This window comes from Schistocerca gregaria, chromosome 3 (genome assembly GCF_023897955.1).
Source record: "Schistocerca gregaria isolate iqSchGreg1 chromosome 3, iqSchGreg1.2, whole genome shotgun sequence".
NCBI lineage: Eukaryota > Metazoa > Arthropoda > Insecta > Orthoptera > Acrididae > Schistocerca > Schistocerca gregaria.
The window spans coordinates 419,755,878-419,782,159 of NC_064922.1; the positions used below are offsets into that span (position 1 = coordinate 419,755,878).

Here is a 26,282-nt window from a genome sequence, read left to right on the forward strand (position 1 = left end):
TGTAGCTATATTCAAGAAAAGAATGAATGTTAAATTTTGACAGTGAAAATTTGCTTCCATTAGAGTGGACAGATATTTAGTAAGAAGGAAACATTTCAGAGGACTTAATATGGAAGCGACTCAGGTATAAAAGTTGAACAAAATGGAACTTAATTATAAATGAACAATACAAAAAGAATGTGGAAAATTATTATAATGGGGTAGGCTAGAGGAAAAAGATATAAACTTGAAGGAAGAAAGGAAGATTATGGTTTAATGTCTCATCAACAGTGAGGTCATTAGGGATTGGACTGGTTCAAGGATGCAGAAAGAAATTGGCTGTGCCCTTTCAAAGGAACTACAACAGTATTTCCCTGAAGTGATTTATGGAAATCAGAGAAAACCTGTAAACATAAAAACATCAAAGGGGTGATAAGTAAAATTAAGACAACTTGAAGAAAACTGGATGATATGTACAGGGTGACACAGAAAAAGGGAACTTTTCCACAATCCAATAAAACTAGAAGTGATGAATTAAAGAGATTCATAGTAATTGAAACCTTACAACTTTGCCATTTATAAAACATTGATGGCATTTATAATCTTTTAAAAATTACATCCTTTAAATGGTATCCTCCTATATGAATACATTCGTGAAATCTGCTATTGAGTTCCTCATTGACTGCTGCAGCATCTCAGCTGGGATACTGTCAATGGCATCATGAATTCTCTATTTTAACTCATCCTGGGTTTTGGTCAAGTTGTGTAGACTTTGCTGTTGAGGTAGCCCCACAAGAAAAATCACAAATAGATAAATATGCAACCTAGAGGGCCAGGGAATTTTATTGAATTGTGATATCACACGGTTGCCAAACAATTCTCGCACATATGCCACTGATTGCCATGTAGTGTGTGATGTCACTCCGTCCTGTTGAAACCAGGCTTCTTGAATGTTTGGAAAGTTGTTCAATGTAGGTCTAACAAAAGTTCATAACATCTCCATGTAACAATCAGCATTGACAGTTATTGCATTTTCCTGTTCATTTGTGGAAAAATATGGTCCGATAGTCCCATGTGATGAAACACCCCACCATACTGTCACTTTACTAGTGAGTAAAGGTCGCTCATGAACATCATTAGGATTTGTGTTTGCCCAGTAATGGTAGTTCTGTATATTCACATAATCTGTGAGATGAAAATGTGCCTCATCTGACATTCACAACTTGTTTAGAAATTTATCATCATTGTTTATTTTTGTTGTCACCTGTTGACAGAATCCTAATCATAACCTGTAATCATTGTCCTACAATTGTTGCATCATCTGTAGTTTGTATGGATGGAATTTTAAATCAAAATGAAGAATTCTATGAACACTCTCCTGGAACATTCCAACCATTCCTGCTTCCTTACAAAATGAATGCCGTGAGCTCCTTAAGACAGTCTCGCATATAACATCAATGTTTGCTTGAGAGCGCACATTTCTTGGTCATCCTATTGGTTTCTTCTTGAGGTCAGGTCCAGTCTCTTCAAAGTTATTATTCCAACATTTTATTACATGTTTCGACAGAATGGCATCATGATGTCCTAAATTATAAAAATGTCAAAACTCCCTCTGCAACACTACCAAAATATCATTGTTCTTACAAAGCATTTTTATGGCTAATGCATGCTATTGTCCATTCCACTGATCCATGATTGCTGAAATGGCAGACTGTTTGCTCACTAACTGTCATGAACCTGCTGTGCTGCCACTTGCACATGACTGCCACTACTCATTTCCAATATTCCCATTACTCTGTGTCACTCTGTATTATACAGCTGCTGGAGGATAATATTCTGATGTGTTGCCATTAAAGAGTAGAATTTAAAGAACTATCAATGTGGTTCTCTCTCCTCCCAACCCTTCTCCAAACAACTGATTTACAGAGTCTGGACTGCCTAATTTTCATACTGTTGTGCATTTTTTCAATAATAAAGGAAATTCCCCTTCATTTGACTAAAATAGTTTAAAGTTTCTGGAAAGTCTAGCATCCCATATCCTTTAAAATCACTGAAAGATTTAAAAGTAACTTCAGGCATGTTCTAGGGAAGTTTGTTGGGAGTCTTGCTCCTCGTATTGTACATTAGAGTCCTGCCAAACAATGTTAATAGTAACATCAGACCTTTTTTGCAGATGTGTAGTTATCTACAAAAAGAGTCCTAACTGAAGAAAGCTTTGCAAATAATCAGACATAGCATGATAATATTTCAAAATGGTGCAAAGATTGTTTTAAATTTTCAAAAATGTAAAACTGTGGCGTTCACAAAATCCAAAACATAATATATTATGGCTGCAACATCAATGAATCATGTTTGGAATCAGTCAACTGGGTGTAACTACTCATGGGGATATGAATTGGAATGATCTCATAGCCTCAGTCACAAGGTAAACAATCTTCATGCGGCACTCTTTATTCGACTGGTAGGATACTGGGAAAATCCAATCAGTCTACATAGGATATTGCTTACAAAACAGTTGTGTGACACATCCTAGAATACTGCTCAAGTGTGTGGTACATGCACAAAATAGGATTAAGAGCAGATATTGAATGTATACAAATAAGAGCAGCACAGTTTATCACAGGTTTGCTTGACCCAACGAGAGCATCACTGAAATGCTTAAAAACATGAATGGGTGAACACTTGAAGGTAAATGTAGACACTATCTATCCCATGAAAACTTACTTACAGATTTTCAAGAGCCAACATGAAGATGGAAATTTAGGAATATCCCACACATTCCTACATAGTGCTCCAATAGGAACCATAGTAAAGCTAAGACTTTGTCTCCTGTAAGTTTTTGTGGCTTCATAATTAGATAATTTTTTTGTTCTTAAGGTGACAAAGGACCAGAAACAAACCCTGACACATTGTAAATGTGAAATAATCTCTGAAATGTGCTTCATAGTGGTTGGAGGAGTATGGATGTAGATGTACGTAAATGTAGACAACATAATACACACATCAAAAAAAGTTTTGCATCCACCTGATTCCCAGAACTCCTGAAGATAGACATTGATTGTGGATATTGTATTATAGACACAGTCCCTTTGATTATTCAGAGATGTCAGTAAACACGCCCAAAGATGTAAACAATCATGCATGAACAGCACCTATTAGATGGGGGGGTCCAACAGCCGATCAGTTCCAGTCATTCCACCAGGAAGGAGGTACATGGCTCATGTTGTCTGTAGTTCAACCTTGCCTAGATGGCCAATACCATGGTTCAATCACATCCCCATTGTTACTTTGTGCCAGGAAGGGCTCTCAACAAGGGAAGTGTCCAGGTGTCTCAGACTGAACCAAATCGATGTTGTTCGCACATGGAGGAGATACAGAGACACAGGAACTGTCGATGACATGCCTTGCTCAGGCCACCCAAGGGCTACTACTGCAGTGGATGCCTGCTACCTACAGATTATGGCTCGGAGGAACCCTGACAGCAAGGCCACCATGTTGAAAAATGCTTTTCATGCAGCCACAGGATGTCATGTTACAACTCAAACTGTGCGCAATTAGCTGCATGATGGGCAACTTTGTTTCCGATGTCCTTGGTGAGGTCAATCTTTGCAACCATGACACCATGCAGCACAGTACAGATAGGCCCAACAAAGTGCCAAACGGACCACTCAGGACTGGCATCATGTTCTCTTCACTGACAAGTGTCGTATATGCCATTAACTAGACAATTATCGGAGACGTGTTTGGAGGCAACCCGGTCAGTCTGAACACCTTAGACACACTGTCCAGTGAGTGCAGCAAGGTGAAGGTTCTCTGCTGTTTTGGGGTGGCATTATGTGGGGCAGACATACGCCACTGGTGGTTGTGGAAGGGGCCATAATGGCTGTCTGATATGTGAATGCCATCCTCTGACCGACAATGCAACCATATCAACAGCATATTGGTAAGGCATTCATCTTCATGGATGACAATTTGTAGCCCCATTGTGTACATCTTGTGAATGACTTCCTCCAGGATAACAACTTCGCTCAATAGAGTGGCCATCATGTTCTCCAGACATGAACCCTATCGAACATGCCAAGGATAGACTGGAAAGGGCTGTTTATGGACGACATGACCACCAACCACTATGAGGGATCTACACCGAATCACTGTTGAGGTGTAGGACAATCTGGACCAACAGTGCCTTGATGAACTTGTGGATTGTATGCCACAATGAGTACAGGCATGTATCAAGGCAAGATGATGTGCTACTGAGTATTAGAGATACTGGTGTGTATAGCAATGTGGACCACCACCTCTGAAGGTCTCACAGTGTGGTGGTACAACGTGCAGCATGTGGTTTTCATGAGCAATAAAAAGAGTGGAAATCGTGTTTATGTTGATCTCTATTCCGATTTTCTGTACAGGTTCTGAACTCTCAGAACTGAGGTGATGCAAACCTTTTTTTTTTTTTTTTTTTTTTTGATGTGTGTATTTATTACTGATGATATTCATAATTTTTCTACTAGGTGATGCTTATGAACAGAATAATACAAGGAAAACTTTAAATAATTACTTTTGGCCTTATGGTATAAGCCATAAAGTACCAGCACTTCATCCTGTGTATATGTTGCCTCATCCCAAAATTGCTGGAGAGAAGCATTTTCATATGGAAAATATCGCCATTCAGAAGTCCAGTGTATCTTAGTGCCCAATTTATATTTCTAGAAAGAACATACAAAATATATTAATATAATACGAAATGCAAACAATCATATGAAAAAAGAAATCATTCAGCTTTTAGTGAAGGTGGTGAAAAGTGTACACCAGGGCTGTCCAACCTTTTAGCCTACATGGTTCACATTGGAAGAGGACAAGTATTTTTGGACCCCACACAACATACAAACACAAATTATAACCACTGAGTGTATACATTAATTTATGATCCTTTATTCTGAAAAAGCAAGATGGAATTAATTTGATGCTTTATCTATGAGACTTCATTAATAATGTTATATGTAGGTCATTATAAATGTGACATTCGACTTTAAATTTGGGAAACTAATGTATCAGTATTAGGTTTGATCAAAGTGGCTGCAATTCTAGGGTGTTCTCAAGGTGTTTGTCTGAAATTTTGTTTTGTATTTTTAATCTTTGTGCACTTTGCTCTTGAAAGTAACTGTTCACAAACATATGTGTGTCCAAATAAAGATGACATCTATAATACATGGCTGTGCTGGACGGGAGATTTGTCACTGGGCAGGTATGATTTGTAAAAGTCCAATGAAAGACACAATCAAATTTTTCTTTTCATTGGATGTGAGACTGCAGTTCTATGCATTCCATCTGAAAATATTATGATGCTGTTTCTATATTGTTTATAAAAGTGTTGTTTAAATACATTTTTCCCCATAAATCCTGAAATCAGTTTTAAAGTTATTCCATTAAATTGAAAAGTTTGGCTGCATATATCATTCCATCTTTAGCATTATGTTTCAGTTTATCATTTTACATAAACAGCTCTTTTTTTCCCCTTGCAATGATATTCACTTAGGTCTGAATGCGGCCTGCAGGTTGGACATCCCTGATGTTCATGTACATAAAAAAGTCCTTGGCTGCTAGATTGTTTTATTGTGTCTATGGCATTGTGTGCTTTGAGGATGAATGGTTGATTAATTGCTTACATACTGTGTCCATTTATACTCAGTTTCTCACATACGTAGTAAGTGATTGTGATTTTCTTTACCAAAAATATTTTCTACTAACGATCTGATATCCACATAGCATATTAGCATCATAAATTCAGCAAGAAATTATCTATGAAATAATCACATGAAATTTACACTCATCCACGATATGTAACCTTCAACAGACTGTGCTTATCTGGTGATTATGACTCACTTAATATTGTACAAATACGTGTGACAAACAATTGAAAGTGACATAAATGTGAATAGTAGTTTTTTGGAATAATAAGACTTTTTGAAGATAATGCAATTATCTATAATGAAGTACCATCTGAAAAAAGCTGCAAAATTATTCAGTCAGAGCTCAATAAGATTTAAAAGTGATGCAAAGATTCACAATGTCCTTTAAATGTTCAGAAATGTAAAATTGTGCTATTCACAAAATGACAACAGTACTGATCAGTCACAGATGGAATTAGTCAATTCATACAAATATTTGGCATGAGTATGAAACAGAAGGATTACATTGGCTCAGCTGCAGATAAAGTAGGTTTACTGGTAGAGTACTAGTGAAACGTAGTCAGTGTAAAAAAGAGATTGCTCACAAATCATATGAGCAACATACTCTAGAATATTTCTCAAGTGTATGTGAGACCCATACCAAATAGAACTAACAAGGGATATTGGAAATAAATATAGAAGGGCAGCAAATGGTCCCAGGTTTGTGTGACAGAGGTACTGAAAAAACTGAACTGGAAAACACTTGAAGATTGTTGCAAACTATCCTGAGAAAACCTACTTACAAAGTTTCAAGAACCAGCATTAAGTTAATAATCTAGGAATATACTGTAACTCCTAATGTATTGCTCTCACAGGCATCACAAGGATAAAATTACAGCACCCACAGGGGAAGTTAAACAGTGTTTCTTCCCATGCTCTACAAGTGAATGGAGTGGGAAAAAAACCCTAATAAATGGCACAGTGAGAAGAATAAGGGTGTAGATGTAGATGGATTATTATTTTGCATGTTGTAATAAAAACTCGTAAATAATTAAAATAAAATTTTAACATGACATATTCAAAGCTGTCATAAATAAGTAAAATACACTCTCAGACAAAATAAATAAATAGAACAAAATATAATAATATAAAAAATAAAAATAAATAAATAAGTAAAAATACACACTGTGAAGGAGTTACCTGAATGGGATGGGAATCAATAGATGTAATGTACATGAATGAACAAACAAACAAATGATTACAAATTCAGAAAAATTGGATGATTAATTCAATAGAAAGACCTTCGCAAGTTGTGTAAGTCAAGAATGTGTTGGTCCATCTATAGCCCTTACAGAATCAGTTATTTAATTGGGCATCAATTGATAGATTTGTTGAATGCCTTCCTGAGATATTTTGTGCCAAATTCTGTTCAGTTGGCATGTTAGACTGATAAAATCCCAAGCTGGTTGGAGGGCTCTACCCAAATGCACCAAACTTTCTCAATTTGGGAGAGATCCAGCTACCTTGCTTGCCAAGGTAAGGTTTAGCAAGCACAAAGATAAGCAGTAGAAACTCTCACCATGTGCGAGTAAGCATTATATTACTGAAATGTAAGCCCAGGAAGGGTTGCCATGAAGGACAAGAAAATGGGGAGTAGAATATTGCCAATGTACTGCTGTGTTGTAACAGTGATGCAATGTCAACCAAAGGCTTCCTGCTATGAAATTAAAAGGCATTCAGACCAGCGCTCCTTGTTGTCAGGCTATGTGGTGGATAACAGCCAAGTTAGTAACCCACCACTGTGCATGATGTCTGCAGACGCAGCTTCATTGGTCATCAGGGCTCAGTTTGAAGTGAGACTCATCAATGAAGACAATTCTTCCCCATTCAGTGAAATTCTAGGCCAAAGACATGTCTGGAGATGCACTAGACAGCAATGGGATACCAACCTGACAGTCGCCTGCCATATGGCCTGACAACCAGCAACAATGCTCTGGAGTGCCATTCATTTTCATAACAGGACTCCTTAAGTTCATCCATGGTACCCTTAAAGCACAGCAGTACATTGATGCAGTTTGTTGCCATTCATGGCAAGTCATCCTAGTCTTAAATCATCTCCTCTCCAGAGAGGTACTTGATGTACAGTTTCAACTTTTCACAGTGTAATGAATAGTCCATTAAATTATGGGCATGCAGTCATGCAAATAAAATTTCCTCCACAGATATTTCAACGATGTCACAAGACTGACGACAAGGTGCCAAATGCAGCCTTAGGCTCCACTGCGGCAGTACACACCTGCAAGTCACAGATGCTGGTCAGCAGCAAAAAGGTTTTCTTGCACACACGCTGCCTCTGGTGAATGCGCAGACATTTGAATCACTTATTGATGTTTGTATTGATGTTTGTTTGGTGGTGATGACACCATGATGACATCTCTGCAGTTTAATTTTCCAAAGAGCCGGATTCCATGCTTTGTCCAAATAAAAACCATTATTTCTATTAATTAAATTATTAGCTAATTTACTCTCTATTTCCTTGAAGGCATAGTACCAAAAGGAAGAGGGGGATGTTAGAATCTTCACATCACTGTAGTTTGTGGAATGCCCTGTATCAGTACAATGTTGTGCGACAGCTGAATTGTCTGGCTGTGATACGCATGTGTATCTTCGATGTTCCACACATTTCTCATGAATGGTACATGTTGTTTTTGTCCTATGTATGACTTCTCACAATTTCCGCAAGGAATCTGAAACACACCCACGGCTCTTTACAGAGCCGAGTAAAGCTACAGTCTTCATGGGAGGCCGGAAGATCACCTTAACACAGTGTTTCTCAAGAATATGGTCTATCTTGGAGGAAAGAGTACTCACATAGGGGAATTACTATCTTCTTCCCCACCAGATACCTGCATTTTAAGGTTTGCATTGAATGCTCTATGAATTTGCCACGGAGAAAATCAATTCCCCTTAAAAGTGTTCTTGATGTATGTGAGCTCTTCTTGCAAATTATCTTTATCGAATATCCAGTGTGCCCTACACACTAAGGTCTTAAGGACACTTATGGTCTGTGAAGTGTGATGGCAGCTATCGGCATGTAGATATAAATATGATGTACAGCTGCCATCAACTTTATAGCAAATGACAACATCCAAAAAGGGCAGACAACATCCATAGTAAATTTGATACTAGTATGGATAGAATTCAAATGCTCAAGAAATCGATGTAATTCATCCATCCCACGCAGCTATACTACAAATTTGTTGTCTACATACCACCAGAAGACTGTTGGTTTAAAACTTGCTGAATCCAGTGCATTGTCCTCAAAGTCTTCCATGAATAAATTAGCTACCAGTGGGGAGAGGGGTCTTCCCATACCAACTCTATAAATCTGATCATAAAATTCACCATTAAACTGAAAATAAGATGGCAAAATCTCATGTTCTTTAAATAAGGCCATGATGTTTTTTATCAAAATGTTGGATGATAAGAGATAAAGAGTCCTTTAAAGATACTTTGATATATAATAGTGCACCATCAAAACTATTGAGCACATCTTTACTATTGAGCCTGATGTTGCTTAGCCTCTGAATAAAATCCATAGAATTCTGAATGTGCTGACTACATTTTCCTGCCAATGGTTTTAATAAGGAAACTAAATATTTGGCAGAAAAATATGTTGATGAACCAATAGTGCTCATTATAGACCTCATAGACAGATCCTCCAAACACTCCTCTTACCCATCTTGTGAACTTTAGGAAACCCATAAAATCTCAGTGGTACTGCACCTTGCAGTTTTAAACTTCTTACGACTTCCTTTGGCTGTGATGAAGCATTCAGCAAGGCAGCAGTCCTTATTGTTACCTTGTTGGTAGGATCTTTGTTGATCTTCTGGTATGCACTAGAACTAAGTAAACCACATATAATTTCCTTGTAGATTTCCTGAGGCAAAAGGACACTAGCATTACCTTTATCAGCATGCAGTATCCTCACATAGCTTTTGATTGAAAATCTCTTCCTTGGAAACATTACTTCTTTGTGGATGATGTTCCATAATTGTTTTGCAGGTTTCATGTCTAATTACTTCAGATGAATCCTCTGATAGAGGTCAGACACCTTCTCCAATGCCACTCATAAAAGATGATATCAGCAAAGTCTTTGGAGGTGGGGAAAAATTTAGCCCTTTAATAAGAGAGATAATGTAGCTTCATCCAGATCCTTACCCGGCAAATTTATGACAGGATGTAAAATAACAGAGTCCACCTAAGAATGCTGGTCTAATTGGCTATACTTGGAAATCTGTCTATTTGTATCCACTTCATAAACCCAGTCAGACTTAGCCCATGTTGTGCCATCAATCCAGTCCCACGAGCCAGGAGATAAAGCAGCTGCTATCTTCAAATGCAGATGATACAGGGGTTCAGAAACAATGTCCAACTTCCGATGTATAAAACAAATTCTTTCTCTGACAATATCAGAACTAGTCCTATGTAAAATTCTATTTACTGCAACACTATTGTCAAAGTGAACCAACCTTGAAAATTTTGGAACAACCCCGTGGTCCTGGCATTTCATTAAGAAACTCAAGGAGTTCAGTAGTCTTGGTCTCTGGTGTCTTAATTTGTCCAAACTACGGACCCATGAAACCATCTCCTCACCAAAGAGGTACTTGTTGTGCATTTTCAACTTTTTGCGGTGTAAATTTGCAGCATGCAGCATGCAGATAAAATTTCTTCCACTGATATTTTGGCTGCATATTGTCTGGCCATCCTCTGAGTGAGGCACAAGACTGATGTCAAGGTGTCAAGCACAGCCTTATATGCTCCACCACAGTGGTACGTGCCTGTGAGTGACAGACATTGATCGGCAACAAAGAGATACAGTTATACATGCACTGCCTGTGGCAAAGGTGTACAGACATGCAATTCACTTATCAACATATGTTCAGTGGCAATGACAGGAAAATATATGTGGTTTACTCAGTTCTGAAGCATACCAGAAGATCAACAAAGATCCTACCAACAATGTGACAATAACGACTGCTGCCTGGCTGAACGCTTCATCACTACCGCAGGAAGTCATGAGAAGTTCAAAAATGTGAGGTGCAGTACCACTGAGATTTTATGGGCTTCCTAAAGCTCAGGAAGATGGGTAAGGATGAGTGTTTATAGGATCGGTTTATGAGGCCTGTGTGAGCACTATGGGTTCACTAACATATTCTTCTGCCAAATATTTAGCTTCCTTATTAAAAACATTGGTAGGAAATGTAGTCAGCACATTCAGAATTCTATGGATTTTATTCAGAGACTCAGCAACATCGGGCTCAATAGTACAGATGTCCTCGTTAGTTTTGATGTGGTATCATTATATAGCAAGGTACCTTTAAAGGATTCTTTGTCTCTTATCAGCCATCATTTTGATAAGAATATCATGGTTTTATTTTAACATGTGCTTTTATCATCTTATTTTCAGTTTAATAATGAATTTTAAGGAGCAGATTGATGGAGTTGGCATGGGAGGCCCCCTCTCCTTTCTGGTAGCTAATTTATTCAAGGAAGACTTTGAGGACAAGACATTGGATTCAGCAAGTTTTAAACCAACAGTCTTCTGGAGGTATGTGGACAACAAACTTGTAGTATGGCTGTACGGAATGCATGAATTACATTGATTTCTTGAGCATTTGAATTCTACCCATTCTAGCATCAAATTTACTATAAAAATAGAAAAAGACAGCTGCCTCCCCTTTTTGGATGTTGTTGTTCCCCGACATGCCGTATATCATAAACCTACACATACAAATCTACATCTACATGCCAGTAGCTGCTGTCACCCTTCACAGACCATAGATGTCCTTAAGACCTTAGTGCATAGGGTGCACTGTATATCCGATAAAAGTAATTTGCAAGAAGAGCTCACATACATCAAGAGCATTTTTAAAACAAATGGATTTTCTCCATAACAGATTTGTAGAGCATTCAGTGTAAAACCTAGAATGCAGGTATGTGATGGGGGAGAAGATAGTAATTCCTTCAGATCAAGTGTGTTTTTGCCCTATGTGGGTACTCTTTCCTTGAAGATAGGCCATATTCTCAAGAAATACTGTATTAAGGTGATTTTCTGGCCTCCCATGAAGATTGTAGCTTTACTCTGCTCTGTAAAGAATTATTTATTGCTTTATAAGGTGGGTGTGTATCAGATTCCTTGCAGAAATTGTGAGAAGTCATACATAGGTCAAACAACATGTGCTGTTCATGAGGCATGTGTGGAACATTGAAGGTACACATGCCTATCACAGCCTGACAGGTCAGTTGTGGCCGAACATTGTATTGATACAGGGCATTCCATGAACTACAGTGATGTGAAGATTGTAACATCCACCTCTTCCTTTTGTGATTCTGTCTTTAAGGAAACTATTGAGATTAGATTAGCTAATATTTTAATAAACAGAGATAATGGTTTTAATTTGGACAAAGCATGGAATCCAGTTCATGGGATAATTAAACGGCAGAGAAGTCATCATGGTGTCATCGCCACCAAACATACATTGATAAGTGTATCTCTTTAGTGCTGACCAGCAGCTGTGACTCAAGGGTGCGTACCGCCATCATGGAGCGTATAAAACCGCGCTTGGCACCTTGTTATCAGTCTTGCAACTCACTGTGAAGATGGCCAGATGGTAAATGGACAAAATATTAGTGGAAGAAATTTTATTTGCATGGCTGCATGCCAAAAATTTAATGGACAATTTAAATAACCTATCATAATGTAGAATCCTTCATAGTGTAGAATCCTTCATAGTGTAGAATATATCACTTAACAGATACTTTTTAACTCCATATTTGTATAAGGTTATCTTAGTAACCTCCTTGGACAATTTCTTGTGCAATTTTATTTTTTTGGTTACTATTCTTATGGTTCTTTCCTGTAGTTTGAAAATTGTGTTCATATTTTCTGTATTTGTACTTCTGAAAAGAATTCACTACACAGAAGAGACATTAAGCCACAGAGAGGCACAAAAAAAGACTTCTAAACTATTAAACTTTTGGTAAAAGTTCTTCTTCTGAAATAGGAAACACACATACATTCACAAAAACACAACTTGCACGCACATGGTCACTGTCTCCAGGCACTGGAGCCCAACTGAAACTCAAGTGTGTGTGAGTTGTTCTTGTATGAATGTGCATGTGAGTTCTCTATTTTGGAAGAATGTCTTTGTCCAAAAGCATAATATTTTATCAGTCTTTTCCATTCTGTCTGCATGTGACTCAGTGTCTTCTCTATGTGGTGAGTAGTAATTTATCTGCTCCATATAGTTGTTATTCATTCCAGGCCTCTTCATTGCCATAACAGAATTCCATGCATAAGAAATAAGTGTACATATGAATAATATGCAACTAAAAGACACTGGCTGTTACTCTCTGATGACATTCTGTTTATAAGTGGTTTTGTGTGTTCATGCCATTTCAACAGAGAATCAACATTCATTCCCAGAAATTCTGTGTTTGATACACAATTTATAGAGGTAAAACTTACATTTAAGTTCCCAGTCTCATTTTTCCTCTTAAAACTGAAAGTTGTCATATGGTATTTGTTTTCTTTATGTTCAGTGTAACATTATTGTCTACCAATCTATTGTAAACTTCTTTCATGGCTTTATTTGCTTTACCTGCAAGGAGTTCTCTTATTTTCACAGTGACTAGTCATTGATGTACACTGCCTGGCAGAAGAAGTTAAGCATCCAAAAGGCACAGTCAAATGTCACAAATGTCAATCTAACTTCACACACACACACACACACACACACACACACACACACACCATAGTGGATATATGAATGATTAGAGTGGGCAATTTTCTGTAACAGGTAGAATGCCCACCAGAGTGCATTCATTTTGTGCATGTTTAGTGTTGTTACCATACTTGGTAGGGTGCATAAAGGGCATGAACAAGTTCAGATGTTGGGTGGTGGAAGATGTGGAGATGTCTCACACTCATGTGAGACAGCATTATCAGTGCCTGTCAGAATTTGAAAGCATCCTCATTGTGGGTCTCCTGTTGATTAGGTGGTTGAATCATGGATTACACAGATCTGAGGGGCATTTGGAGGTGACAGTGACCCAACATTTGACTACATGGGAATGTGATGGCAGGCAATGGCAGGTATGCTCATTGTTAAGGCTTAGGCTGACCATATTTGAACACCATAAGGGAAGATTGTAATGTTGTGCACCAAGCACATTGTAACCATTTCAAATCTATGCCTCCCATCCCAGGATAAGTAATGGAGTCCCTGCAACATTCTGTGTCATTTCACACTGCTGGTTGGAGACTAGCAGCAAAGTCTTAGAAAAATATAAGTATATGCTTGCGACACACACATCCTTTTATGAGCATCAAGTACCACTATCAGAACCCAAACTGGGATTCACTTATGAGTTGTATTTATTCATTAATCTATCTTTCATGGCTGATTTTATTATTTTTAAGAATGATGATAGCAGGGAATAGGGCCTTTTATTTTTTACATATTCTGCATCATCTATCTTTTGCAGAAGCACAAATCTTGCATATTTTAAACAATTTTGAAAATTTCATTATGTTTGTTCAAGGAGTTAGTATACACTGTTTCAGCAGACAGGTTGCATGCAGACAACTGCTGACTTTTTATTTTTATTTTTTAGCTCTTGTTTGTTATTATTGACTTTATACTCCATGGTTGAGAGTAACATTTATTTACTTAGTGATTAGTTATCAACAGGTATTATATTTGGTTTTGCTCATTCACATAGTTATGCATTTGTTTGTCTCTCTGTTTCCTCTTTGATGACTTTGCTTTGGACTTGTTCTCTGCACTGCATATTATTTTGTAATTAAATGACTGTTTGTGTAGCAATCTGCACTTTCCCATAAATCTTTTTGTACCCATGGTAGGAATTTAGAAACTTTGGCCCATTAGTATTCTTTTTCATGAATCTCAGGTACTTAGGATTTGGGAGGACTTTCTAGTACAGTTTCTCTGTAACACCTCCTTAGCAGAATACAGGAAGAGCATATGAGTGAGCATAAAACACTGAGTCCCTAAGAGCCAGTCTTAGGTTAGTTTTGTTCATAATGTATGGTCAAATCACATCCTAAAATGGAAACAAAACAAGAATAAACAACTCAAGTTGCTCAATAGGGCATATTTTGCACTTAGAAGTGTTCTTCATTATGTTGGCATGAAAGCAAGGGCAGTGGGTTATTTTGCATCCTTGTATTATGTCTTGTCTAGTGAAATTTTCATTTGGACCAGTGCAGCTGGAGTAAATATTCACTCACTAAAAGCAATTAGAAAGAGTACTATGTAATGCTGGATGAGATGATTAGATTAGAGTTTAGCGTCCCATTGACAGTGAAATCATTACAGATGGAGCAGGATGTCAGATGGTGAAAGGATGGGGCAAGAAATCGGCTATGCCCTTTTCAAAGCAGCCATTTTGGCATCTGCCTGGATTGATTTAGGGAAATCACAGAAAACCTAAATCTGAATGGCTGGATGGGGATTTGAACCATCATCCTCCTGAATGTGAATCCAGTGTGCTAACCCCTGCACCACCTTACTCAGTTGTAAAGTTGGTAAATATGCATTTTGCAGAGATGTCTCCAAATATTGAGAAACTGTCACAACTAGTTTCTAGTACATTTACTCTTTAATGCCATTTTTTGTTAGTAATATAAATAAGTTTCAGTTTCACTGTGATGTTTACAAGTGCAGCGAAAGATAGGAACAAGGAATTTCCCTATAGATTTTGCCTCATTATATAGTGTTCAGAGTGGTTTGTCGGTGTACAAGAAGCTCCCTCCTGGCAGAGAAGAAAGAAAATTAATAGTGTAATAAATAATATTTGCACAAAGCGTGGGATTTGAACCCAAGTCTCCTCACCAGGCAGATGTGGTAACCACCATGCCATCCTGCCACAGTGGCTTTGCACACCTGCATGGACTGCCCTAACATGCCTCCCTCTCAATCCAAATTAGTAGGGTAGTCTATGTAGTTGTGCAGACTGCATAGACTAGGCAGATGTGCTAACAATTGAGCCACTGTGGTACAGCAGTTAGCGCATCTGCCTAGTGAGTAGGAGGCCTGGGTTCGAATGCTGGCCTGGGTATAAATTTTCATTCATTGCTTCATTCTCCATATATACATCATAAATGTCTGAGACTTGGAAAGGTCTTTGGAACCATATAGTTTCATTTGAATATTCACAGAGTACAATTCTGCAGCTTTCTTATCAGCCAACGTACCTATTTCACTAGTCCATAACACAATATTCCAATGTTCAAATAACTGCTTTATTTTTCCTGAAATTAATTATCTTTTGTGTTAATTGAACTTGTGTTCAGTGCCACTTTTCATTGTAAATTCTATGAGAGCTGCTGTGAGAATTCTAATTTTGACTACACACTTTTCTTACCATAATTTTTCTGTACAGTATGACATAGTGTTGATTAATTAACACATTAGTTAATAATGTTATGGAATTTTCTGTAATTTCCAAAATTGTACTTACACACTTAAATGAGGTGATTCATCTTGCAGAAGAAAAATAGTGTCCATCTACAAGGCATGTTTTTTTAAGTAAGTACTGTTTTGAAATTAAAAACAGATGTGCTAAGATATCTCAATAATTTTATTTTTACATGAAAGCCTGTACCTTAATCTACTTTTCTACATCATTTCCATCAATATTGAGGCACTTGTCATAACATTGTACCAGTTTTTGAATACCCTCCTCATAGAAGTCTGCCGCCTGACTTGTTAACCACTGTTTTGACTTCGTCATCGTCTTGAAGCCACTGACCGCCCAAGTGTTTCTTCAAGTGCAGGAAAAGATGGTAGTCACTGGGTGCAAGATTGGGGCTGTATGGAGGATGATCTAGAGTTTCTCAAAGAAGAGATGTGATGAGATCTTTAGTCTAATTCGCCACATGCAGACGGGCATTGTCTTGCAGCAAAACGATGCCCATGCTCAACTTGCCATGTCTTTTGTTCTGAATTGAATGGTGCAGATTGTGCAGAGTCTTACAGTGAGCAAGGAGGAAATTGTAAAGCATCTGTTTTTTCTCACCTTATTGTCCACTTCCTGCACCAAACTTTCATTAATGACTAAAGGACGCCCACTCCGTTGTTCATCATTACATTTGTGCGGCCATCTTTAAGTGCTTTCACCCACTTTTTTACCATTACATCACTCATAATGTTTTCTCCATAAACTGCACAGATCTCATGATGAAAATTGATCATTTTTAGGCCCTTAGCTCTAAGAAATCTTATAACAGCCCGTACTTCACAGTCGTCGGGACTCACGATTATCGGAGGCATCTTAAACACACAGTACACAACGTAAACAAGGAAGAATCAGACTGTAATGGCGTCAGTGCATAGACAACTGATGTAGGTACCCAGTGCGCATGCACAGAAAGCTGACCGCAGTGCTGCAGCTGTGGTGTGGCAAAACGGTACTTACTTAAAAAAACATGCCTTGTATTTTTGACATAATCCATATCACTTCATGCAGGGGGTTTACCTTCATAATCTTGGATGTTATTGAATTTAGCATATGTTAAAATTCAGGCGTAAATAAGAAACATGCATTTCTTTTTGTTTTCTCCAAAAAAATTCCTGCCCCAAGATATAGGCCTACAAAGATGACACTAAGAACACCATTTTGAAGATGGGAATTTAGGAAATTCTAGATATTTTTTAGAGTTATTTTGTTTTAAAGATAATTTCTTTATGATGACAATGGTATCCTCCATTTGGACATATCTGTCAAAGTTCTTTTACTGTCACCTTTTGAATTTTTTTTATAATTTACAAAATTATTTTTTTCTTTTTTTTATGCTAATCAAGAAAAAAGATTTCTTTCTATTGTGTAGTGCCATGTCATACTATATTCTTTGTAAATGAGAGCTTCCACTTTTAAGTTAGACAGATTTTATTTAAAAAAATCATTTTTTAACTTTCAAGGGTAATGTACTACACATGCAAACAAAGTTGACAATTGGCATGGTGGCTGATGCGAACGACCGTAAAGGCATTTCCCATTTTAGTCACTCCCAACAGTCACTGTGCCGAGTGTCAACTTTGTTTGCACGAACAATATGTCTTCACTGAAGTTTTTTCTTACTAATTTCTTTGTAACAATGTTTATTTTTATTGTCTTTGTTGCAGTTATTTCTTATCACTTTCTTTGTTGCAATTATTACTTATCACTTTTTTTGCAGTTGTTTCTTTTCACTTCCATTGTTGCAGATATTTCTTATACTTTGTTGTAGTTTCCTGTCAGTTTCTTTGTCATGGTCGTTCATTGCAGGTTTTTGTATTGTAGTTGTTCAGCGCTAATTTGTTTACTGAAGAGACTTCTAAGAACTCTGAGACCATCCAGTTAGTTCTGTGTTTTTGTGAAGAATTTGCAGTTGATACAGTTGCAGTGTGTTTTGTGAAAAGGGCTGTTTGAAATGTCTTCTGACTGGGGTCACCGGAGAGTGAATTGTGCTGACTATTTGCATACCCATAAAAGAGTGATACATAAGACAAACAAAAAACAGACTTTGTTCAGTTTGGGAATAAGTGTTCTTATTTGAAGACTCTGTTTCAAAGTGGAGATGTTTCCAGTGACAAATGTTTGTGTTCTAAATGTTTTGACAGAATAACAACAGTGATAGTCATGTCCATTATAATTATTCGGACCGTTGTGCCGTGGTCGGTTGATGAATTCTGTGTCAATTCCCAACATTTCGTCCCCGTCTGTGGAGAACGTCTTCAAGGGGATCTGTAGCTCGATGGAAGGTCCAACGCACCCACTGGCTCACTACTGACTGCCACTAAATTCCATTCCCAGGCACCCCCGCGCTGAGGTGTGACGTCACATGTTTTGCAAACGTCAGCTCAATTGGCTGCTGTCTGCTGCCTTCAATTGCCATTGCCATCACGCGGTGGTGGATGGGTGGTACACATCTTCTTCAACACCGGCATCCATATACCACTTAATTTCACACCCTCCTCCTTTCAGTTGAAATTCTTAGGGTGTTTGGCGATTTCAATTGCCTCCCTGTAGAGCCTTTCATAATATCTGCTTGTGGCCGCTAGTACTTGCGTGTCTCTAATAATTTCAATTGAAAGGAGGAGGGCATGAAATTAAATGGTATATGGATGCCGGTGTTGAAGAAGATGTGTACCACCCGTCCACCAATGGGTAATGGCAAAGGTGATCGATGGCAATGGACAGCGGCCAATTGCACTGACATTTGCAAAACACGTGACGTCACGCCTCAGTACAGGAGTGCACGGACACAGAATTTAGCAACTCTCAGTAGTGATCCAGTGTGTGTGTGTTGGACCTTCCATCAAGCTACAGACCCCCTTGAAGACGTCCTCTGAAGACGGGGATGAAACTTTGGGAATTGACACAGAATTCATCAACCAACCATGTCATAACAGCCCGGATAATTATAATGGACATGACATTTCCAGCCGTGAAAGTCTACATTTTAGTAACAATGATAGTATCTGAACAAGGTGAAGCCTCCCACTGTGCAGATGTTGCAGATTTTGCATCAACAGAGGAAGAATTAAATACCCTGAATCAATCAACTACAGAGGCAGGTGTTAGTCCTGTTAAGAAACTGTGGTCAGTGAAGCTGAGTCATAAGCTCTATGCATCAAGAAAGCGCAGAGAAATTACTAAATCTATGGATGAATACACTACAGCAAAACTGACCACTCACTTCAAACTAGGAATTCCATCTTCAGAGGAAAATGAACCAAAGCACTCTTACACCTCTTGCCAGGAATTTTTCACAAATATCAATTAAGCTGTTGAACATTGTGCATCCTACAGGGAAAAGGTGCAAGTTTTGATTATTATTTCAGAGACATTTTCAAAGAAAACAATTTTCAACTACATTCCATCAATATCAAATTACATGGTAGACAAATCAATAAATGTGAGGTCTGTAAAAGGTGTCTTTGGAAGACCAGGTCCCTATTATGGTCATCCTGTAGAAGCAGCTCAAGTACAAATAGTGCAGTCATTTTATCTGGAAGATAAATGGGACTGTTCTTGCCAGATTTCCAACAAGAAAGACACTATAACTGTAACAGTTGCAGGTAAAAAAGTTATGAAAGTGAAGAGGTACATGACTCACAGTATTAAAGAAACTTTAGTAATTTATGAGCTACTATAACTGTAGAACTTCACATATTGGAAGATCAAAATTTTATGCATTACAACCTAAGTGGGTAGTTCCACCCCCACCTAGAGATATCTGTTTATGTGTGTACTGTGTGAATTTTGACCTTTGTGTGGTATCTTTGAACAGCTTTTTGGAGCACAGACATATGACACCTTGGCTGGGCATGTGAAGTCATTGATAGTTTGTAATGTAAAGCGAGAGACTTGTTTGTTTCTAGAATGTGGTGAATACCCTGGAAAGGGAGAACTTCTTTACAGACACTTGGCCTGGTAGACATAGCAGGTAACTCTTCAGAAATTACATATGTGACATGGGAGGAAAATAAACTAATTAAGGAAACTGTTGCCTTTGGCAGTTTCATTGATGAACTTGGTAAATGGTCAGTGGAAGCAGTAACACACCAGCATCTGAAGAAATTGCAACAACAGCACATTGCGGAAGTCAAAGGGTGTGTACAGGCTGAAGAACTATGTTTAGTTCTTCACTGTGATTTTGCTGAGAACTGGTCTGTAATTCTCCCACAAGAAGTACAAGGGAATCATTGGAGTAATGACTAGGTTTCGATTTTTACAGGAGTGACATATTTTCAGAACAAGACCGCAAGTGTTGCAGTTATAAGCGATGACACAGGAGATGACTCAGCACATGCTTTGCTTGCAATGTGCAAAATTCTTCAACTGCAAACAGGGGCAGAGAAGATCATCATTATTTCTGATGGTGCTCCTAGTCATTTTAAAAATCATCACCAGCAATTGAGCAAGTCGCTTGTGCCAACTGACTGGGAATACAGTGACACTGGTCACAGGAAGCGGCCTTTTGATGGTGTAGAAGGCCTACTGGAGCACATGCTAGAAAGCATCATCTTTCCAGACCAAATACAGCTGCAATTCAGAATGCTGAGGATTTTATGAAAGTCCTGAAATCTTACACATCCGCAGCCCTCATTCTTTTGTCCAAAGAGGAAATTGAAGAATTCTGTGAGCAGAAAAAAGAAGAATGGTTCACACAAACTATTCCTGTGAAAGGAATTCAGGAGACACATTTATGGACTCAAAGTGATGGGCGAACTCATACTGCACACACTTTAAAGAGCAAGAAAGAAGAAATTTCGTTTGTTCGGCCAACACCTCAGAAACAACAGGATAATATTCAGATTCAAAACCTAAGAAAGGGGATGTTTGTGGCATGTGTGTATGACTGTGACTGGTGGTTTATAGACATCAGTTATGAGTGAAATGAAATTGTAGTGGACTTTACACTACCACATGGACTAGCTGCTGGATATATGTTTCCAGCTGGACAGCAACACTACTATCAGTGCTCACTTCCTGTTCATAATGTTTTGAAGATTGTAAGTGTTCCAGTTCCTATTGGTTCAACAGGATGGCATCATTCTATATCAAAGGAAAATATGAAGCAGTGGAACACATTTTTAGTTCATTTGTGGGCTAATTTCAGTACAAAACAGAGTGCACAGAAGTTGTATAAATTGAAATCTTTCAGTCTTTGGACCTTTCACTTACATTTTGGAACCATTTAAAATTCTTGAAAAAATTAGTCTCTTACTCATCTTTCAAAACTATAATTATGTTAAATATGACTAGGTTTTTATTTTTATGAGCTTGTTATGTGATGATGTGGTAATGAAACAGGTTTTATGTATGGTAAAAATTTCAATTGTTTATAAATCCTGTTCAATCTTAAAAAGTGGAAGCTCTCCTTTTCAGGAAATGTAGAATTAAATGGTACTAATCAACAGAAAAAATTATGGACTGACATTTTTTTTTAAATTTCAAATAAATTATAAAAAAGTTCAGAATGCTATAGCAAAAGAACTTTGACAGATAAGTCCAAATGGAGGATTTGTTTGCAATCATAAAGCAATTATCTTTCAATAAAAACAATGCCAACAAAATATTTAGATCTGCTCCAGAGATATAGCATTTTTAATTTTTTTCCAAAATTTGCATCTTCAAAATGGTATGCACAGTGTCATGTTTGGAGAGCTGTATCTCGGAGCATAAATTTTTTTGAAGAAAACAAAAAAAAAAAAAAAAGAGCATGTTCCTCACGTGGTCCTTATTTTAACATATGCTAAATTCAATAACATCTGTGACTGTGAAGGTAAGATTTTTTGCTAGCCTGCCTGAATTAATATGGACTATGCCTTTTCTAAATTTGTAACCAGGAACATTTTCTGTTATACAAATTTTGGTTTGTTCTTGAAGTTAGCCAACAACAGTAAATTCTAATCTAGCCAAGTTCTAAAGCATGATGAAGTCTTCAGAATAACAGTTTTTTCCTATGTCAGCCTTTATTGAGACCATCTCAGTTATGAAATAATCAGTCCATGGTTTGAAAGTATGGAAGTAACATTTAAGTCTTATGTTTGCATGGCGTTGGCTCTCAACACAATTATGAATGTTCCATACCTACAAATAGATAATCTGGTAATTCCATAACTCAGTAATATTAACTTTTGAGTGAATTTTGCAACCTAAATCTGTGAATAGTTTCAATGAACCACATTATAATTAACAAGAGTGTGAAACATAATTATCATAAGAGTGAATTATTGTTGGACTCTGTGACCTGTATTATGGACAGATTTAAATGAGCTATGGACTGACATTGTTTTTAAGAGGAACTGTAATAAGTAAGAACTATGACCACTTTTTATAAAAATGAAGTGTTTATTTAGTGCCAAAACAGCACAATTTACTTCACACCTGTAATTTTGGGTGCTGATTCTTTATAGTGTCACTAACAATTTTTCTTAGTGTAAAAACAGGTCACCACAACAAATAACTGAACTCCAAAATCACGTCCCTTTTAGTGGGTAAATTCCTTCTTTTCGAAACCCCACCTGGGTAACAGATGGATTGAAATTCACCCAGACACACCTTAAGATCTTAATAATTTTTTTTTTTTTTTTTGGGGTAGCTTCTGGCCAATGTGATGTTTTCGCCACTCAATGAGTTCTATGTTCCAGGTAGTTTTTTAAGGTTTTTTCACACTGAAGTCCAATGGCTGGAGAAGCTGGAATGAATGAGGGGCCAAAATTAAATATGTGATGTTTTCATGCCTTCCCATCTCTATCAACTTCAAACATTCATGTACTTTACATCCGTGACATTTAATCAAAGCAGGCCAACTTCCTCCTTGTGATGGTAAAAATTATTTCTCAAAAACATTATCAATCACATCAACTTCCATACTGCCACTGTGAGCCGCTGCATAAATAAGTTCAGGAAAAGGTTCAGCTTCAGAAGCTTGCTATGCACTCCACATGAATTTCGCTGTAAATACTACTAATGGAGGGCGTTTGTTCGTGACTGAATATATAGTAAACAAGACAGAAATATTATCCCACCATGGAGTACTTGTTGTTCTTGACAAAGGTAATCCTCTGCCTCTCACAAATTTAGCATTTGATGGATCCCTAGCAAATCCTTCCTCAACTAAATTAAAAAACATATTTGGTATATTTTCAAGGCCATGAGCTTTTATAGCAACTTCAATGAAGTTGTAATGGGGATGAGTAATGAATAAATCTACACAATTTTTTTGCACATTTTAGTGTTTTGGAGTTTTTTAATAGATAAGTTATTGCCTTTTATGAATTCATAGGACCAGTCATATTTTACTTTGTCATTTGTGAATGGCATTTTCAGTTTATTACTTTTAAAAGACTTGCCCACCAATGATGAAACATGCTACAAGGCAGTCTAAAATCGCGTTTTTCTATTTCAGTTATTCTGCTGCCATGCTCTTTTTGACATCAAGTGAAAATGCTGTTGAGTGACCCTGAGAGTATTATGTGGCTTCTCTTCTGTCTTTGGCATGATCTCTTAATGTAAATTATGGTACATTGTACATCTTAGAAATGTGATTTATATTCATTTGGCCAGATTGCACTTCCTCCAAAACAGTTTTCAGAGCTCTTGCTGTATCCTTCTTTCCTCTCTCCAATTGCCTTGAATAGTTTCTCATTAGAATGAGATTTTCACTCTGCAGTGGAGTGAGCCATGATTCTGCAATATCCATTTTTTCCAGGAGTACTAATTCTGCATGGTTTGCTGAAGAGCTTCTGTGAAGTTTGGAAGGAAGGAGATGAGGTATTGGCAGAATTGAAGCTGTGAGGATAAGTTGTGAGTTGTGCTTGGGTAGCTCAGTCAGTAGAGCACTTTCCTGTGAAAGGTGAAGGTCCCAGGTTTGAGTCTTGGTCTGGCACACAGTTTTAATCTGCTAAGAATTTCATATCAGTGCACAATCCACTGCAGAGTGAAAATCTCATTCTGGAAACATCCCCCCAAGCTGTGGCTAAGCCATGTTTCCGCAATATTCTTTCTTCCAGGAGAGCTAGTTCTGCAAGGTTCACAGAAAAGCTTTTGTGACGTTTGGAAGGTAGGAGATGAGGTACTGACAGAACTGAAGCTGTAAGGATGGGTCATGAGTCATGGTTGGGTAACTCGCTCTGTAGAGCACATGCTAGTGAAAGGGAAAGGTACCGAGTTCAAGTCTCAGTCTGGCACACAGTTTTTAATCTGCCAAGAAGTTCCATTACTGTGCACACACTACTGCAGAATGGAAATTTCATTCTAGAAACACCCTCAGTCTGTGGCTAAGCAATGTCTCTGTAGTATCCTTTTTCCAGGAGTGGTAGTTCTGCAAGGTTCGCAGAAGAGCTGCTATGAATTTAAGAAGTTAGGAGATGAGGAAGCTGTGAGGATGGGTCATGAGTTGTGCTTGGGTAGCTCAGTCAGTAGAACACTTTCCTGTGAAAGGCAGAGGTCCTGAGTTTGAGTCTCGGTCTGGGACACAGTTTTAATCTGCTAGTTTCAGTTCATCATCATTTCTCACCATAACATAATTCTACAAAGAGTACCTTTAAAAATGTTGAATGTACTTAAAGAACAGTATTCATTCAGCTGAGAATTTCATGCATTAGCTACTCATTCATTTTTGTGTTCAGCATTTTGGCCTTCACTGCGCGCTTCCCCCAAGAAAATTCAGTAATGGAGCAAGTGCACAGTACTGTGCACTTTTCTCACAAATTACAGTGCACTAACCCCAGTATGAATTTTGTGAAAATGACAAGGCCTAAGTCTCGAACACAAAGAAAGTTGTTAAAAGGATAATGCATTTGCTAAACTACACTATCAATGCTATTTCCTTATGTTCTCAAAACTGAAAAAATGCAAACAATCCTGTGAATATGATAGGTTAGAGAGACATGCTGGAACTCAGCAGCCCTGCTGTGATGGAATGCATGAGTAGGAATGCTTCTGGAAATACTACACCTGACACCAGTGCACTCTAAGTCAGAACAAAACACATATAGTTCACTATATTATCTTGTGATGTATGAAACATTTCAGAGGAGCTATGAACTAATTGTGCACTTGTTCCAAAAGTGCATTTATCCCACCTTATCTTACTAGACTGTAATTTCCCAATTCACTAATCACTAGTGTGTCACAGAATTCAAAGTTAGTGGTGTTTAATGCCCGGAAGTAAACCATTAATCAATCACACTAAGAAAGCCTGAGAGATCACAGCATAAAAAGTGTTGTTCAACACAATATCCCTTAACCTGAAGGGTTTGGGAGTTAATGCCAGTTTTTTTCTTTTATATATATATATATATAGGCACTAACCTTTTGAGCTACTGATTCCATAGTAGTAATGTATTAGTTTGTATCCATCTACATATTTTTTTTATTTTCTTTTAAGCTCAGCACATCTGCTGACAAGCCACACTACCATTTTTGTGTATAACAGTAGCAGCTCCTCCTTGCTAACATTCATCACTTCATCCAAGCTGCAGTGCTTCATTTTGTTAACAGTTGTTATGACTGCATCTACAATTATCTTGCAGCTTTGCCTTTTGGAAGAATTTACCATTAAAAATCCAAATAAAAATACCCTGGAAAAACATAGGATTTTCCTGGTATAGGAGGGGTAATGAATGCTCTGCTCAAACCAGATGCTTTTAGTAATTACATCTGTAAGAAGCCTCTTACCACAAACATTTAGATGCAGACTTTGTTGTGTTCATGCAGTCGAGTGAAGTGTAATGATTCAGTCACACACATCTTGGCTGTACTGCAGCCCACTATGTATTGCTTATGTATGGTCTGTGATAACAAGATTAGACAAATTGTAGTACGCACAGAGGCATTTAAGCAGTCTCAAATGAAACCACAATATGGTTCAATGGGAAGTCCTTTGCCACGTACTTCATCATGACTTTCAGAGGGCAGATTAAGTGTAGATATGGACACTCTTATTCTCTATATGCACAAATGATGTGATGGAAGAGCGAGCAGCAATTTGAGGCTATTTGCTGATGATGCTGTGGTATTTGGGAATATGTCATTATTGAGTGACTGTAG

General features: G+C 37.7%; 1 protein-coding gene across 1 annotated transcript in view; it reads right to left on the reverse strand.

Annotated features, from left to right (window-relative positions):
* LOC126355398 (uncharacterized) overlaps positions 1–26,282 on the reverse strand; it is a 194,788-nt gene that overhangs the window by 60,900 nt on the left and 107,606 nt on the right. The window contains exon 3 of the mRNA XM_050005696.1: positions 4,538–4,685. Within this exon, the coding sequence (XP_049861653.1) occupies positions 4,538–4,685 (148 nt within the window). The remainder of the gene's footprint in view (positions 1–4,537; positions 4,686–26,282) is intronic.